The sequence below is a fragment of the Phytophthora infestans genome, genomic scaffold (genome assembly GCF_000142945.1).
Source record: "Phytophthora infestans T30-4 supercont1.10 genomic scaffold, whole genome shotgun sequence".
In the NCBI taxonomy this organism is placed as follows: Eukaryota; Oomycota; class Peronosporomycetes; order Peronosporales; family Peronosporaceae; genus Phytophthora; species Phytophthora infestans.
The window spans coordinates 145,102-159,199 of record NW_003303749.1 but is presented as its reverse complement, the minus strand read 5'-3'; the positions used below and the strand labels follow the sequence as shown (position 1 = coordinate 159,199).

The following is a 14,098-nucleotide window of genomic DNA, read 5'->3' as shown; positions in this document are numbered from 1 at the left end:
CAAATTTAAAAAGAAGGATTTGTATAAATTTAAAGAGTAATTACTCACCATCTTCCTCATGAGCTTCTTGCGACCTCGTGCTGAATGGTACCTTCTACTAGCGAAAGCATTAAATTATAAGATTTTCATATGATATCACGACAGAGCGGTTTTAACCCTACATAGGCCAAAATGACAAGCGCACCTCGGCGAAATTGGTGTCTGGGTCGAGGTTCCATGCCCAGAGCACCCGAAAAACTGTGCTTTTCCCAAGGCGCGTCGCCTCTTTAGTTCGATCGCGCGAGTCCCGCCCTCCACTTCTGCCTGCTTTGGCCTCGGCGACGAAATAATCATATACATTGCAAACTAGGGTTTTCTCGTCCGGACTGAGCTGGTGTCTGCGTTGCATTGCACTTCCTGAAATGAAAGAGATGAAGAGTCTTAATTTATGGAAGAAGGAACTACGAAACCTCAGCTTTCTATCCGCGCCCTTTGCACTTAATTTAAGGCTATTTTGGTGAAGTTATCGCCGATTATCCAAAGATAATAATTTATTTTGGATTAGCTAGCCCCATCCCTTACTGCCGCTATAATAATTTTCACTCTGCAACTTGCTGCTACAGTCTTGCTGTCGCTGAAGAAATCGCCATGGTTAAGAACGCAGCGACGGACTCCACCCGCGTGCTTCCGAGCAGCGGCAACGTAAGGCGCTTTCTGAAGGGAAGCAACACGATGACAAACGAAGAGCGAGCGTTTATGGGCATCTCCAGTCTGAAGACACTCGTCAAGAGAAATCCGCATGTCGACAAACTCAAGAGCATGCTGAAGGAGAATCCCGCCCTTGCTCACGCCAACGTGTTCGTCTCCAAGCGTCCGAGGCTCAAGGCTGCGCTACTCGTTGTGAAAGGACAATTAAAGCCGCTAGCGATTATAGGAGCCCTTGCGGATACATTATGTATCTTGTCAAGAAATAGTGTTGTCAATTCTGCAAGAAATTTCCGCTAACGGCCAGCTTCGATATTTTTTGTGGGCTCTTTTTTACGGTAATTTTGTGAGCCCAAGATTAAAAGGCAGATGAGGAAGCCTAAAAAATTTTTGAGGCTCTCGGGAGCCGGCATTTTAGGGGAGTCGGGCTCTCGAAAATAGTGGGCTTCTTGTGACTCACAGTCACAATGTGAGCCCAGGGACCTTTTTTCGATTTTTTATGAGAGTCCCGATTATCTAATTTCTGGCTCTCTAAATTCGGGAAGAGGCTCCCCGAAATTAAAGAGCCCACGAAATAGCATGTTGGGCTATTCAACGTCGTGATGGCAAGGAAGACCAGAGCGAACTCGGCGCTCTTATTGATAGGGGCTAAGGCGCTGGCTAGACGGCGCTGGCTGCTGCTTCTAGTCCCGATTCTTGTGGTATATGGGCTGCTCATGATGACGACTACGACGGACGGAGAGTACGAAGTCTTTGAAGGCCCGACGAGCATCCGGCGACGCCATCAAAACTTAGTTGACGGCACGCTGCACCCTAAGTCCGTATTCTACCATCGAGGAGATAACTTTGATCAAGGGGTCAAGAGAGATCGAGGAGTTGTTATGTGCATGCACAATAAGGTGGTGGCAATGGGTGCGTCGCTCATTCGAGAGCTGCGGTGTCTTGGGAATAAAGAGCTGGTGCAAGTGTATCACTGCGGCTCAGAGCTGTCGGAGCAATCCAAGATGTTACTCTTCACTATAGACGATAGGCTGGAGCTCGTTGATGTGTGTGGGGACCTAGTGGGGCAGGGTGTTCTCAACCAGACAATGGCCGACAAGTTCCGTAATTGGTGGATCAAACCCCTGGCCATGTATCATACAGACCTCCGCCATGTTATGCTCATGGATGTGGATGATATTAGTATTAAGAATCCTGCTGCCTTACGGGATCTCAAACCATACAAGACAACAGGCACGACGTTTTTCTACGACCGAGTGCACTCGAATTGCTACGAACATATCAACGGCATAGACGGCAACGAGCATTATCTACAGAAACTCTTCGCTACGTTCGACTACGGCCGATTTAACGTCCTGGGAGGAAACTCTCCGTCGCAGCATGCGCTGGAGTCTTTTGCCTATACTAACAAGACATGCCACGAGATGGACTCGTCCTTGGTGCTCGTAGACAAAGACCGCGCAGGACAGCGCGTCATGGACATCATGCTCTGGTTCATCACTGAGGAACGCTTCCGCTTCCGCTATTCCTTCGGGGACAAGGAGACTTTCTGGCTCGCCTTTGAGATGGCCCATGTGCCTTACGCTTTCTCACCGTGGGGGGTCAGTGGCGTATCGTCCACTCCTAACCGCGATATGGAGCTGCATCCCGACACACTATGCGGTAGTATTCTCCACTACATGCCCATAAACGATCAAGACCCTGAAATGCTATATGTAAACGGTAAAGCTCTACTAGATCCGTACCCAGAAGGAATCAAAGAAGCGCCCAAGACGCGATGGAACAATATGTTCAACGCTCTCCCCACACACATGACGCCACGACAGCCAAGAGCTGTACTCGGCAAGTTCGGAGATGAGGAAAACATTTACTCGGAATGTCTCGTCGATCTGGGCTCCACACCATTACCCGAGCTATTTACTGGTAGTTTATTGCGTCGTCGTCTCCACTATTACGGAGTCCAGTCGGGAATGCTAGCAACACTGCAACACTGCACGACGTATCAGTAGTACTTGCAGTAGACGAGTGTGATGGTTGATGTATTAAATTGACACTTTTTGGTAACTGTATCGTCCCATTCACCCCCTTCATCTTCAACACAAGAGGTTCACAATGACTCTTGGCACCACATTTCGCAGAGATTTGCTCGGTAGAACGAGGACTGTCACAAACTAATTTTCTTTCCTTCGGTGATGGCCAAGCACGCGCTAGTTGTCGGTGCCTCGTCGGGCATCGGGCTCGCCGTGGCGCTGAAAATGGCGCCTATGGTCGATAAGCTGACGTTGTGCTCGCGGAGATGCCCGCCGGACCTAGTAGCGTCCATCCGTGCCAAGTACCCGGGTCTTGATGTGGTTTACGAACGCTTGGACGTGTCTCTTTTGCACGAGGTACGTCGGTTCACTGCGCGACACAAGGACACCAAGTTCGACTGGATCGTCCTCACGGCCGGTATCCTGTCACTCAATGGACGCACCGAGACAAAGGAGGGACTCGATGTCAAGATGAGCACTCACTATTACGGACGGTGAGTCTTGGTGCAGAACAATAAATGGGTAGGATAGTTTGATGCTGAGACTGACATGGGTGGATGACAGTTTCATGTTGGTGCACGACTTGCTGGCAGGGCTGGACCGTCCAGGAGTACGTGTGCTTAACGTGCTGGGAGCGGGTCGTGGCGGAGCGCCTCATCTAAACGACTTGGATCTGAAGGCGAATTACTCGATCAAACACTGCGCCGATGCAACGACGCTCTACTCGTACGTTGCTAACGGATCCGTACCAATATGGGCTAGCTCGTGATTAATGCTGCTTTGGTTATTTGGTATCAGGGATCTGATGGCGCAGGCATTGTCGGAGCACGCACCCAACGCGTCCTTCATGCACATCTACCCTGGTTTTGTCAACACGGGGCTGTTCAACCGCTTTCCGTGGTATGTTCGAGTGCCATCCAAAGTCTTCGCAGTAGTCGCGGCGCACTCGCCGGAACGATGTGCTGAGTACTTAGTCGCCACTCTTACGAAACCCGAGTTCGCGACGGGGTGGAAGCTGTTGGGAGAACGTGGAGAGCCTCTTTCCAAGACGAAATACCACACGGACAAGCTCAAGAATACCGTCTGGGACCACACACTTAAGACCATCGAGACCGTGATGAAACCAGTGAAATGACCAGAATGAATGTGCGCAGGATCACTTTTAGGTTACAGCAACCTGAGATATTTGTTTCGTGGCGCTAACTGCGTGTACTATAATACTACATGTAGGATCTAGTTATACGCACCTGTTTCATCGAATAGGATTTGAATATTTATGCGACACAAAAAAAGATTTGTGTGTATTAAACCTTTGAAATAAATGCACCTGCAGGAGATGAATCCTAACAAGCGCACATAACGAGAGGGACCTTTGTACTACAGTATAGAAGTACTACCGTATTACAGTCGTGCACCTCCAATTCGGCACCGGTATCAGTCGATACCATGCCAGATTTTATGATTACGCGAATCGGATGCGCAATTACCTTTACCCATCACCACCCGAATAATCAACCTCAACGGTTTTCGCCTCCTCGCCGAGGGATGACACGCCGCATCGATCTGATTTTAAATTTTGGATCGGACGTCTTCGTACAAACACTCACTTTGATTTTTACCGCCAAGGACAATGGGACATCGCCCTTCCTCCTACATGTCCCTAACTTAAGCACAAAAGCGGTCTTTGTGCGAGAAGCACAAGTCAGATCCTGCATGCTCTCACTCCGAACTTGCTCGTTGGGCAACGGAGCGCTTTAAGACCCCCCAAGCAGTAAAGCGCACTACCGTCCAGAGTATTCTTAAGCGGTCGGCGGAAGTTGCCGCCTTGCCGGACGCCTATCGCGACCGGAAGCGCTGTTGCGCGCCCGCGATTCGCGCGCAAGATTATGCAAAAGATTGGCGTAAATTTTGTACTGAATTAACAAATAAAATATCAGTGCACTGGATTTGCGTTTGTTTTTTGCTCTACGTTGTGCACTTATGCCCTGGCACTGTTGATATGGTCCGCCCTGCCGAATTGGAGGTGCACGACTGTACTACACATGTAGCGTCCGACCACCAATTCGGAACATGAAACAAATATATGGGCTAAAAGGACTAAAAAATTACAAGTTTTGAGCAAAAAGAGAGAGCAAGGAAGCCTTTCTATTTTTCTGTTGGTTATTCAAACTGCAGAAACTGCTATCGATCTCCACACACAAAGTGCATCAAACGCTGGCAAATTCACGGAGAGAAGAATGAATGAAGAAATCCGCGCCGACCCAAAACCCAAGTCGTCGACTAATCACCGAGGCGAGTCATCACGAGCTTATTTCTTCTTGGCACCACCCTTGCCCGAAGCTTCCTTCTTGTTCACCGACTTGATGACACCGACGGCAACGGTCTGACGCATGTCACGCACGGCGAAACGGCCCAGAGGAGGGTACTCCTGGAACGACTCGACGGTCATGGGCTTCGACGGCTCGAGGATGACCATGCAGGCATCACCCGACTTGACGAACTTGGGGGCAGTCTCGAGCACCTTGCCCGAACGACGGTCCATCTTCTCCGTAATCTCTTTAAACTTGCAGGCAACGTGGGCCGTGTGGCAGTCAAGCACAGGCGAGTAACCGTTGCCGATCTGACCAGGGTGGTTCAGCACAATCACCTGGGCGGTGAAGTCCTGGGTTGCCTTAGCAGGGTCGTTCTTGGAGTCCGAAGCGACGAAACCACGACGCAGCTCCTTGACCGACACGTTCTTGACGTTGAAGCCGACGTTGTCACCAGGGACAGCTTCAGGCAGAGACTCGTGGTGCATCTCGACAGACTTGACTTCAGTCGACAGACCAACGGGGCCGAAAGTGGCGACCATGCCAGGCTTGATGACACCGGTCTCCACACGGCCGACAGGTACCGTGCCAATACCGCCGATCTTGTACACGTCCTGAAGGGGCAGACGCAGCGGCTTGTCCGACGGGCGCTTGGGGGCGTTCAGGTTGTCAAGAGCCTCAAGGAGGAAAGGTCCCTTGTACCACGGCATGTTGGTGGAGCGGTCGATCATGTTGTCACCCTCCCAGCCGGAGATAGGCACGAACGGGATCTTGGCGGGCTTGTAGCCAACCTTCTTCAGGTACGTGGTGACCTCAGACTTGATCTCCTCGTAACGGGCCTGGCCGTACATGACAGACGAGTCGTCCATCTTGTTGATGGCGACGATCATCTGCTTCACACCCAGAGTGAAGGCAAGCAGAGCGTGCTCACGAGTCTGGCCCTCCTTGGAGATACCAGCCTCGAACTCACCCACACCCGAAGCGACCACCAGAATGGCGCAATCGGCCTGCGAGGTACCCGTAATCATGTTCTTGATGAAGTCACGGTGACCAGGGGCGTCAATGACCGTGAAGAAGTACTTGGGGGACTCGAACTTCCACAGGGCAATGTCGATCGTGATACCACGCTCACGCTCGGCCTTCAGGTTGTCAAGCACCCAGGCGTACTTGAACGAGGTCTTGCCGAGCTCGGCAGCCTCCTTCTCGAACTTCTCGATGGTACGCTTGTCGATACCGCCGCACTTGTAGATCAAGTGACCGGTGGTGGTCGACTTACCGGCGTCGACGTGGCCAATGACGACCAGCGAGATGTGAACCTTTTCCTTGCCCATGGTTGAATTACCTGACGGATTAAATTGAAAGCGGGGGTGAGTAAGTTTGCTGTCTAATTTTAGGTCTCACTGAGGCTAGCGTTACCTTCTTCTCCGCAGAATGGATAATGATCGCGACCGGGGGGGGAAGCTTTTTGGCTGTGAATGGATGGCGCAGGAACGTTTTGAAATATTGCAGCTCTAGCCTGAGGTTAGACGACTTTTGGCCAATTACAGAGTGGTAAGGGAGATGTGTCCTCCGCATTTACAGGTCATAAAACCTTGTCAAGATTGTATGGACACGCGAGTCAGAAAAGAGCGCCCACTTCAATGTGTAGGAGGCACCGCCACTATCAAAGTTTTTGTGGCACCAACTCTATAATTAAGATATTTATTTTTGCTAGTTTGTCGACGCCACCGCGAACAGCTTCATGCTTCCACCGACGCACTCACTGCTGTCGATGTCCAAATCGAACTGGAACAATGGTGAAGAAGTGCACAAGGAGTCAGCGAACAGCTTGAATGACGGTGTGGCGCCGTTCCAAGCAGCTCGGAAGCTGGTAGTGGTGTCGATGGTCGGGTGACACTTGTTGTCGACGCGGTAGGCGGCAACACCCTCGAGGTTCGAGCAGTTCATGTCGGGGCTGTAGAGCTCCACCATCACATACGAAAAGTCACCGAATGTCCCCGCTGCAAACGCTCGAGGGTCGTCCGTGCAACTACCCGAGGCAAAAATCCCCAGGTCCTTGGCTTCGAGTGAGCATTCGGCGTCTCGGCTGATACTGTTGCAGACTTCTGTGGGTGTGAACACGACTTGAAGCGGAGCGCCTTTACACGAGTCGACGTCGAAGATTTTGACTGCCGTCATGTTAGCTGAGGCCGAAGCGGATGCTACCAACAGACTGATGCAGGCAAGTGATAGGTTGAGCTTCATGCTGACTGGATGCTTGGGGATGTGGAAGAAATCTAAGTGTGAGAGGCTTTATCGCTTTGTATGTGGTGGAGGACGAAGCTCGAGCTCATCCTCGACGTGGCTATTCTCGGTGGAGAGGCGCGTCTATTCTCATTCGCTTGTCACCTTCCCATTCAGTGCCGGTGGTTTGGTTCATCACTATTGATTCGTGCTTAAAAAACGATAATAAACAGCCCAATACTGCCGTCTTTATTTTCATCTGGAATGAAGAGCCACGTCGATTGAATCATCAACTCCATTGACTGAGATGGACGCTCAAGGCTCCGAAGAGGAGGAAGTTGCCTCGAACGAGAACGACGTCAGTGAAGACGAAGCGGCTGAAGAGCAGGTCGATCCAGACGGTGATCAAGACGCTGGTGATGACGGAACAAACGACGACGGATCCTACGAGATTGATTTGCCCAATGGAGATATTCAGGACGAAGACTCGGACGCTGCAGACGCTCAAGACCAGAAGAACGAGGAGACTAAGGAAGCAATTGAAGAAGCGTTGGTACACGAATTTTCACCTTTGGAAGCAGAAATCGCTCGAGTTCTCGACGAAGGATGCACGCAAGTGCAGCAGAAACTCACCGATCGTCTACAGATACAGAATGATCGTCTGATAGGGTGCGCATATCGAATCCATCTTGCAGCTAGACAAGGTCAAGAACGTCTCCAACGACACGAACGGATACTGACGCAGAGTCAGCAAGAACGTGACAAGTTGGAAGAAAAACTGCGACGAGAGCGAGACGAGCGAGCTGATGAAAGAAAGTGGATTGCAGGACTGTGGCCTGACAAAGTGCCTCTCCCCACACTCCTGATACCGATCAAGAATGCTGCTGTCGAGTTCGTCAAAGATCTGACTGATGCCCAACAGCGCAAACGCTTAGAAGCGTTGGTAACCAAGCGAGTTGAGCGCGAGCGTGTTCGTCAGCAGTTTGAAGAGGCCTCACATTGGAAGCTGGTGATGCTAGAAGCCTTAGAAGATAGCGACAGCCAACTAGCCTATTACACGAACACAGTCACAGGCGAGAGTGTATGGGACGCCCCTGTGGCTATAGCGTTCGAAGCTCCACAGGGATGGAATATGGTCACCATGGACTGGGAAGAAGACTACAGACTTGAGAATTTCTACCCCGAAGCTCAACAGCAAAATGAACGACCAAACTGTTTGTCAGGTGCTGAAAAACGTGATTCAAACGAAGAAGAAGGAGAAGGATCTACTCAAGAAGAGGAAGAGGAAGAAGAAGAAGGGGACGATGTTCCGATGGACCCCATGCCGACACGCGAGCGGTTTGAGGAAGAGCAGAAGCGATACGAGCAGTTAAAAGCCGATCTCGACCAAAGTGCCGCTACCCAACGCTCTTTAGCTATGGAGGTGCTGACTGCTACACGCGAGCTGTTTGAGCGAGAGGAAGAGCTCTTGAAGGAGGAAGACGCCGCTGTGATCGCTGTCGAACGTAAGCGACGGATAGCTGAGAAGGAGGAGCAGGTGGCAAAGAAAGCCAAAGCTGAAGCGCAGCAGCGCAAGGCTCAGCAAGCCAGCACGGGCAAAGCGAGCGTGCCGGTATTTGCTCGGGACTCTGTCGCGAAGAAAGGGATGACTCTCGCTGCAGACGACCAAGCGTTCGAGCAAGAACTCCGCGACTTTGCAGCTAAGCAACGCGTTGATCGCTTGTATCTGTCCATACCGTTGACCCGAGACCCGCGAGCTCACGATCGCCATCGACTCGAACCAGAATTTGTGCACATGAAGCACCTCGAGTCGCGTGTGCTGGCGACGGAGAAGATCGAGTTTGATCTGCTCGAGAAGAGCTCGTTACGTCACGAAGAAGCTGCTGCAAAAGCGGCAGAACTGCGAGAACTCTGTGAACAGATTCGGAAGCAGCAAGCGAGCGTCGAGGAAGAAATTGTCACTGTGGAGGCCTCAATAGCGCAGCTAGAGACAGCGGCGATGTCTCCTCCAGAGCAGTCTCGACCAACTGAAGAAGAGCTGGAACGAGCTGCTGGACGGTATTTGACCGTTGAAAAACTTCCGGATGATGAAGAAAAGGACGACAACGAGGTCGATGCCACTGTCACCGCTGAGAGCAGCGAGGCCGGGAACAATGTGGCTCTTTCAAAAACTAGATCTGAAAAGGTTACAGATCTAACTCCAGCTGCTGCTAGAACTGATGAGGTTCCAGTCGACGATGAACGCGTGAACGCGGATGAAGCTGAGTTGCGGGAGTTAGAGACGTTCACTGACACTGAAGTAGCATGGCGGAAGTGGGAGAGATCAGAGAAGACGAGGAACACAAAGCTGAACAAATTATCAGATCGAATCACGTTGTTAAAGACGTCTCAGAAGCATTTAGCAGTGGAATTGGCGCTCTATGAAGACGCAGACGCGCCGTTCTTTGAGCGTTTGAGGGATCTAGAGAAGGCAGCGAACACGCGAATGTGGGATCTGCAGGCCCAGTCTCAAGTGGTGCGAGCTCGCTTCATAGTAGAGCGAGCTGCTCGAGAGGAATCTGTGTTTCAGATGCGTGATCGACTTCAAGAACTCCAGCAGCAACTGGAGGACGCCTTCGCGTTGCCGAAACAGGCAGTTCATCCTCTTGAGCGCGTAGAACTCGAGGCAAGATCGGATCAACTGGTTGCGTTGTTGAAGAAACAAGAATCTGAACTGCGAGCCAGGTACGCCAAAGAGGAGGAAGCGAAAGCGCTGCTGGTGTCGCTGGAGTTGCGCTCATGTGACTATGCAGATGCGAAACTGCAAGAAGAGACCAAGCTGACGGCAGAGAAGCAGAGTCTCTGGGATCTCAGCTTCACTCTCATGGACGAAGTGCAGAGCTGTCGCCGAACTATTGAGCGGCTCTATCTACTGATGCAGCAGGAGAAACACAGCGAAGAGGAGCTTGAAGGAGAAGTGACTTGCACTCACCGTGACGACGATGAAGACGAAGAACCTTCGCCTGGAGAGCTGTACGAGGAGAATGCTCGTGTGTTCGAGACCAAGCTTCAGTATCTGCAGCAAGTTCGTCGATTCTTACTCTTGTGTTACGACCGCGAGGATCGTTGGCGTGCTCTAGCTGCTTCTTCGCTCATCAAGGACACAGCATCGGACGAATGGATGACGCACATGCAGCTGTCCCGTCACGAGGATTCACTTGCACTGCTGCAAATACAACACGAAGAACAACAGCGAGAATTGCAACGTCAGATCAAGTTGTTGGCCAAAGTGAAGGCCACGTTGCAAGCTCAAATCGAAGAACTAAACGGTAAAATCTTCCGTTTACAGAGCGACTACCAAGCAGCAAGCGACAGCGTCCGACTGCAGACTCACGAAGTCATCGAAGTGCTTCGTGCTGCGGTCGAAGAGCACAAGTCTGTACTCGAGAAAGAGAAGGCTAACTATCGACTTGATCGTGAGAAGCTTGTCCGTGAACACGCTGCTATTCGAGAAGAGCTGGAGAAGCGACAGCAGGAGCTGGAAGATGTGATGGACAGGCAGACCCATTGGCTGACGGCAGCAAAGCGAGAGCTACATGCTCAACGTGTAGCCAACGAGGAGTTACTGAAAGCTTATCAGTCTCTGGAGAAACGTCGAGCCGCCGAGGTGAACGACATGCGCTTCCGCATCTCGGCGCAGATCAAGAAGATCAACAACATTGAGATGTGGAACCTCTCGATGAAGATCTCGGCGAAGGAAGCGCACAGGGACTTTATCAACATGCAAAGGGACGTGGCAAGGCAGCAGCAGCAACACAAACAACTGCAACGCGGCTTGCGACTTGTGAATTGGCGTCATCGCGTGACAGCGCAGAGTCTTCTCACAGACGTCAACTTGCTGTTTTCTTTCTTTGCTGACGGGATTGACATCCTCGCTGGGGCCACGTCAGGGATCAACGATGCACTGCGAGACAACGCAGGCATCGAAGTGCTGGCTGCACTGGCGCGTCACTCAAGTCAGCAGTCTGTACGTGCGATTTGTGCTCGTGCACTCGGTCAATTATCGTGGAATGCCAACGCCACTGCTCGGTCGTTGGGCTGGAAGGCGAAGCAGAAGTGGTTCCAGTGGATGAAGACCCAGTCGACTAGCGTTTTGGATAAATTGTCGAGGGCGAAGACGCCGTTTGATGCTGTTGCAGAAGAAGAAGCGACCGAGATGAATTGGTTGGCGGATCCCAGCACTCCGATCGATGACATTTCTGGCGAGAGTGATCATGATTTGAGCTCGGAAGGAGGGAAACAAAAGGCCAAGAAGCTCCTCTTCACCTCGACGTGGCAGCAGTTTGACGACAAGGTTTTCCCCGACACGAACGTGACCAATCAGCAGTACATGGGGCTGTCATCCAACGTGCTTCAGACCATTTTGGATCTGTGTCGATCGCCCGAGACAGATACACTTGTCAAGTGCAACGCCTTGCATTCGCTAGCTCTGATCGTACGAAGTTCAAGAAACACTTCGATCATAAGAAGATTGGATGGGAGTATCTCGCTACTCGTTGGTCTGTTAGAGCCCAAGTCAAGCCACGACGATCCTCAAGTTACTCGACACGCAGTGCAGGCGCTCGCGAACTTGGCGTATCGGAATGCCTTCAACCAGCAAGCCATCTATGCAGAAAATGGCATTCCTTTGCTCCTTCGACTCTGTGAAAGAGCCGTGAGTTCCAGCGACGCCCTCGATGCGGACGTTGACTTAACCTTGGCAGCCACACAAGCGCTTTCTCACCTCTCACACGACCATGTACGATCATGCCAGGTGATTGTGGAATCTCGCGGGATCTCGATCCTAACGAAGCTCTGTGGCTCGCCAAGAATCCACGACGCTATCGACTTGGAAGTCTATGAGCTGATCCAAACGTACGCGTCCCAAGTACTCGCCAACGTTATCACGCTCTTGGACAAGGAAGATAGTGAAAGTGACCACCGCTCGTACAACGTTGCTGATCTTTTTCTCGAAGAGCAGCCACGGATGCCAGGATATTGCAGTGGAACTGGAGGAAAAATCGACAATCAGGAGCAGCACGAGGAGGAGCAAGTCGCGCAGCCGTCGTCAACGAACGCTAGCGTTACTACATTTGTGCTGATGTGCGCTTCGTGCAACCGCAACGTCGCATTTCATGGCGCCGTTGTGCTTGGCAGTATAGCTCAGCATGATAATATTCGAGAGGCGATCGGAGCAGCTAGCGGGATGGATGCGCTCTTCTTACTTGCAGTCCGGACGGATGACTTGCCGATGGTTGCACAAGCCACTTGGGCTCTCGCAAATCTGACGTGGAATCGGGACAATCAGTATCGCGTCGCTCGGTATATCGATCACCTCTACCAGATCTGCACTCTGAGCTCTGACACGAATCAAACGTCACTAAATCAACAAGAGGAGGACGATCCCGTTGTGAGGAGGGAGCGCAGACAGCAAGACGAACAGCTCACGCGACAGATTCGAGAGCACGCTCTGTGTATCCTAGCGAACGCTTTGTTCTACAACGACGCCAACCGCCAGCTAGTAGCGTCGAGCGCAGACTGGATGCAGCTACTTGCTCGCAATGCTCTCGATGCTGACGGAGCCACATTGGAGAACTCGGCTCGAGCATTGTGTTCGTTATCGTACAGCGACTCCATTGCCCTCCAAATGGGCGCTACGAACCTCGTCGATATCGCGAGTAAAGCTGGAACTGGGAAGATGAATGGGCTTCATATTCTCATCCGACTATGTGGTCGAACCGGGCAAATACCAGTGCAACAACACGGTCTCTTCGGAGTCATCAACATGTGTCTCCACGACGTCAACAAGACCAGAATGCTGGAAATCCCTCACGGCATTGACACATTAGTGAACCTCAGTGGAAGCACGAACAAAGATCTGTGTGATCCCGCTCTGGAGGCGCTGGAGCTGCTGGCCGACATGCGTCAACTCAAGCGAGACCATGGAATGTATCCAACTCAATCATTCGAGTCCGTCGACATGAAGAAGCTCGTCGCGTTGCTATTTGACGCCTCGACGCCGTCTCTTGTGGGTGTGATCAGCGATGCCATCGCCGACGAAGTCTGGAAGAGACCAAGCGCTCAGATCAAGCTCCGTAATGAGCACGGACTCGAAAAACTGCTCGAGATCTGCGCAAAACCTTCGCCATTGTTCCCTGCTGCGACGTCGGACAGTTCGCCTGAAATCGAGCGTCGAGTGAGATGTTCGTGCTTGTGGGCGCTACGGAATACGGTGGCCAACAACGTTCGCAACCAAGACCTCGTCGGGGCTTTGAACGGCGTCCAGCAACTTGTCAGTGTGTTTGATAGAGAGCGACAGAGTGAAGAAGTGGTGGAGGCCCTGCTAGCAGCGCTCGTGGCTGTGGTCATGAAGCACCCTCGGAACAGCCAAGAGCTCGTGCAATTCGGACTCGACATGCTCATCGGCCTGGCGGATGAAGACAGCGACAGACTCGAACAAGACCAAGGGCTTCTACCTCCAATAAACCCGTCAACGCGTACACCAGCGCCGCCGACCAAACTTGACCTGCAGTCCTTCGTCAAACCTCCTGACAAGGAGCTAGAGAACGCCGCACTTGCACGAGAACTTCTGCACTTGGTGGCGCCATACAATACTCGAGAACACGCCACAACAGCCCCAATACCCACAGACTCGAAGGCGAGGAGAATGCAGCAGTTGCGTTCATCGTCACCATCGGCGTCTCCCGTGCACAGACGATGATGACCAGCACAGCGTCCTGGCTACACGCGACACCAAGCAGCAAAAGATTCGGTGGACTATCCACGGCAACATCATCAGCTCTGACTACCGGTAGAGCCTCTAGCCACGGTAAA

At 51.9% G+C, this 14,098-nt stretch overlaps 5 protein-coding genes across 5 annotated transcripts; 3 read left to right on the top strand and 2 right to left on the bottom strand.

Moving 5' to 3' along the window:
- Positions 1-1,571: 1,571 nt before the first annotated feature.
- PITG_06724 (uncharacterized protein) lies at positions 1,572-2,693 on the top strand (the record flags this gene model as incomplete). Its single annotated transcript, XM_002904673.1, has 2 exons — positions 1,572-1,940; positions 1,989-2,693. 2 exons carry the CDS (start codon positions 1,572-1,574, stop codon positions 2,691-2,693), a joined length of 1,074 nt encoding a protein of 357 aa, XP_002904719.1.
- Positions 2,694-2,876: 183 nt separating this feature from the next.
- PITG_06723 (uncharacterized protein) lies at positions 2,877-3,849 on the top strand (the record flags this gene model as incomplete). Its single annotated transcript, XM_002904672.1, has 3 exons — positions 2,877-3,208; positions 3,279-3,440; positions 3,513-3,849. The coding sequence occupies 3 exons, from the start codon at positions 2,877-2,879 to the stop codon at positions 3,847-3,849; spliced, it is 831 nt and encodes a 276-aa protein (XP_002904718.1).
- A 977-nt stretch (positions 3,850-4,826) lies between these two features.
- PITG_06722 (translation elongation factor 1-alpha, putative) lies at positions 4,827-6,354 on the bottom strand (the record flags this gene model as incomplete). The annotated part of the gene is made up of 1 exon (XM_002904671.1): positions 4,827-6,354. One exon carries the CDS (start codon positions 6,352-6,354, stop codon positions 5,023-5,025), a length of 1,332 nt encoding a protein of 443 aa, XP_002904717.1.
- Positions 6,355-6,665: 311 nt separating this feature from the next.
- PITG_06721 (uncharacterized protein) lies at positions 6,666-7,314 on the bottom strand (the record flags this gene model as incomplete). Its single annotated transcript, XM_002904670.1, has 1 exon — positions 6,666-7,314. One exon carries the CDS (start codon positions 7,265-7,267, stop codon positions 6,734-6,736), a length of 534 nt encoding a protein of 177 aa, XP_002904716.1.
- Positions 7,315-8,567: 1,253 nt separating this feature from the next.
- Positions 8,568-13,985, top strand: PITG_06720 (uncharacterized protein; the record flags this gene model as incomplete). The annotated part of the gene is made up of 4 exons (XM_002904669.1): positions 8,568-9,368; positions 9,471-10,202; positions 10,257-13,761; positions 13,828-13,985. 4 exons carry the CDS (start codon positions 8,568-8,570, stop codon positions 13,983-13,985), a joined length of 5,196 nt encoding a protein of 1,731 aa, XP_002904715.1.
- Positions 13,986-14,098: the final 113 nt, after the last annotated feature.